The sequence below is a fragment of the Castanea sativa genome, chromosome 9 (genome assembly GCF_040712315.1).
Source record: "Castanea sativa cultivar Marrone di Chiusa Pesio chromosome 9, ASM4071231v1".
Classification (NCBI taxonomy): domain Eukaryota; kingdom Viridiplantae; phylum Streptophyta; class Magnoliopsida; order Fagales; family Fagaceae; genus Castanea; species Castanea sativa.
The window spans coordinates 38,149,701-38,152,353 of record NC_134021.1 but is presented as its reverse complement, the minus strand read 5'-3'; the positions used below and the strand labels follow the sequence as shown (position 1 = coordinate 38,152,353).

The window sequence follows — 2,653 nt, the reverse complement described above, 5'->3', positions numbered from 1 at the left end:
ATCACTAAATTTGATGGCACCTCCAACAAGGCAGGATGGTCTCCAAACTCAAGATAGCTTCCTCTCCACCACCTCGATCGAGTTTGAGGAGGGATGTATGTAACGGCTATTGAGCTAGAACTAAGGACCATTATTGTGTCCTTAGTTTTAGTCTCAATCAACGATTTTCCTGTTCTATGGCCTAAATAAATATAATCAGGCCTTACTATGTTTCAAGGTACAGAAAATTATATTGAGCATATACAGTTCATAGTATGTACCATTATTCTTTGCTCAAATTCTGTGTGTGCTTATTCTTAACAACTGAGAAACCCAGGGTCTTGCTATGTGTGTGTCTGGGTGCTCGTTCTTATGGTTCTCACGTATTAACAAGCACTTGGAGCATGTGGAGATCGTGGTGATGATTGGGAAACATGAAAACTTCTGCTGCGTGCACAGATTAAACCTTAATTATTTGATGCTCAGCCTTTCCTTCACCCTAAATAAAGAATCATCTTCAATGGGTTGCTAATTTCTAGTATATATTAGTGAAGACACAACCCATTTATAAACTAAATCACCATTTTGAAGGCAATCTCATATTTGTGGCCCTCGAATATGGGAAAATGAATTGTTTTGTGCCTCTTGAATGACGTGCAGCCAAGTGTTCGAGTTTCTTGGTATAAGTCATATGAACTTTAGTGTTGTTCTGATTTTGGTTATATATGAAAACAAGTCAAATAACTAGGATCTAGGACAATTTTTAGGTGCCCACATGTCGGGGCCTACCCTTTTCTGTAGATGATAGAAGTGGACAGTGAGGCCAGTGGCAAGACAAGGCCTTTATGTTGATAGGTTTTTATACAATCATATTAAATAATTAAATTCTACATTTCTTAGTTTATACTTTAGGGAAAATCTGTAATTTAAGATGGCTGTTGCTTTATAATTGTGCTTTGGTATGAATTGAGCTGGAATAAATGATTGACTGCTACTAGAAATTCCTTTTTACTCCAATTGTTCTTGAACTTGAAGAGTAACATTAATTTTTGTTTTTGTTTTTTTGGTATATATATTACATAGTTGGGGTGGGGAATTTGAAACTTGGGGATGTCTCTATTGAAAGCGCCAAGAGGTGCCAATCCAGTTGAGCTTCAAGGCTCTTGTTAAGAGTACCATTAATTCTAATGTAAAGAAAGTGATTGTACAAGTAATTTCTTTTTCCCAAGCCCCTTATTAGGTACCACTTTAATTATTGCCTTTTTATTAAATTTCAATAGAAATAATATGTTAGTAACCATATATCAAACCAAGCATGCACAAACCACTCAATGCCTCATAAACCTGAGCCCTGCGGTTGCCATAAGAAAGGAGCATCAGCATTTCCATCACTGCAGTAGAGGCAAGGGTGTTGAGCAAAGCCTCCTGCCTCTAAAGACTTCCTAGCTAGCAGCACAACTTCTTTGTTGCTGAGTGAACCTAAATGATCCTTCAATACCATCTGGACAGCATTACTGAATGCTCCATATGCCTTTCCTCCGGTCATCATTGGGTTCATGTCTGCAGAAGTCTCATTGGCTTGGCACCCACTAAGAAGAACTCCTTCGTCTGTCTTCAATGATTCAGACAAGTCCAGCTCATGTGGATGTAAATGAAACTTATGGCTTGCATCGGCTCCAAATAATTCTAACAAATGAGTGCCAATATCAGATGTGTTTATGCTTGTCTGTGATGTTAGATGTTGTAGAATTGATTCAAAGGGAATGGTCTTGGGACTACATGATTGCTGCAATGTGCCGTCATTGGTGACAGAAGATGGTCCAATTTGCTCTTTCTCTTTGTCAATTAGGCCTCCGCTGTGGCATGAGTCTGAGAGAATTGTGAAGCTTGCTCCCTTTGGCAGGAGATTCACTAATTGCCGGAAGTCCACATCTACATATTTAGTGGCATTAATTTCTATTAAGTTTAGTATGACAGATTGACAATGAGAAAACTTTCTTGCGATAATAAGAGGTTCAAAAGAATTGCAAAAGCATTGCTAACAAATGTTGAGTAATGTTTTATGAGAAAATCTTTTATTGCATCATGTCCAAGTGTACTAATTGAAAGTGCCAAAAGCTTTATCAGCAAACAAGCCTGGAAATTTAGTACTGTGGATAATATACAAAAAGAAAGACAAGGGATCATGATGGTACATACCAGTGATTAGATTGAAATCACAAGGCACAATTGCTTCATCCTGCCTAAAGGGATGCCCAGGTTTGGCTGATGGAATCCTTGTTCCATGTCCGCTATACTGAAAGAATAGGACATCACCAGGTTCAGCCTTCTTAAGCATCTGATCAAGTGCCTTCTTAATGTTAGCACCAGTGGGCATGATTAATGAACCAGGTGCATCAGTCAAGAGCTCAATATGGCTGTGATCGAACCCAAACCGTTTAACAAGCACGTCTCTCATGGCCAAAACATCATTTATGCATCCATTTAACTCATGTGGGGTGTTGGGGTAATTGCAACCAACCAAAACAGCTAGCCTCTTGTTTCCATTCTCCATTTTTGCAGGCAATTTGAGTGAAAACCAATAAGATGTTTGTCTTTGAATTTCTAAATGGTTTTTGGTTCTTCATTTAATCTCTCACAAAGTTTCAGCTTTATAATTCCTCATGTGTCATGA

General features: G+C 38.4%; 1 protein-coding gene across 1 annotated transcript; it reads right to left on the bottom strand.

Moving 5' to 3' along the window:
- Positions 1-1,193: 1,193 nt before the first annotated feature.
- Positions 1,194-2,653, bottom strand: LOC142610991 (metacaspase-9-like). The gene is made up of 2 exons (XM_075782982.1): positions 2,179-2,653; positions 1,194-1,911 (listed from the first exon to the last, which is right to left on the bottom strand). Exons 1-2 carry the CDS (start codon positions 2,531-2,533, stop codon positions 1,316-1,318), a joined length of 951 nt encoding a protein of 316 aa, XP_075639097.1. The 5' UTR covers positions 2,534-2,653; the 3' UTR covers positions 1,194-1,315.

Bases quoted from the DNA above. Each gene is read 5' to 3' on its own strand.
- LOC142610991 (XM_075782982.1), bottom strand. From the start codon at position 2,533: ATGGAGAATGGAAACAAGAGGCTAGCTGTTTTGGTTGGTTGCAATTAC. The intron at 1,912-2,178 runs GTATGTACCATC...CTAAATATGTAG, and splicing joins TGATTTCAATCTAATCACTG to ATGTGGACTTCCGGCAATTA.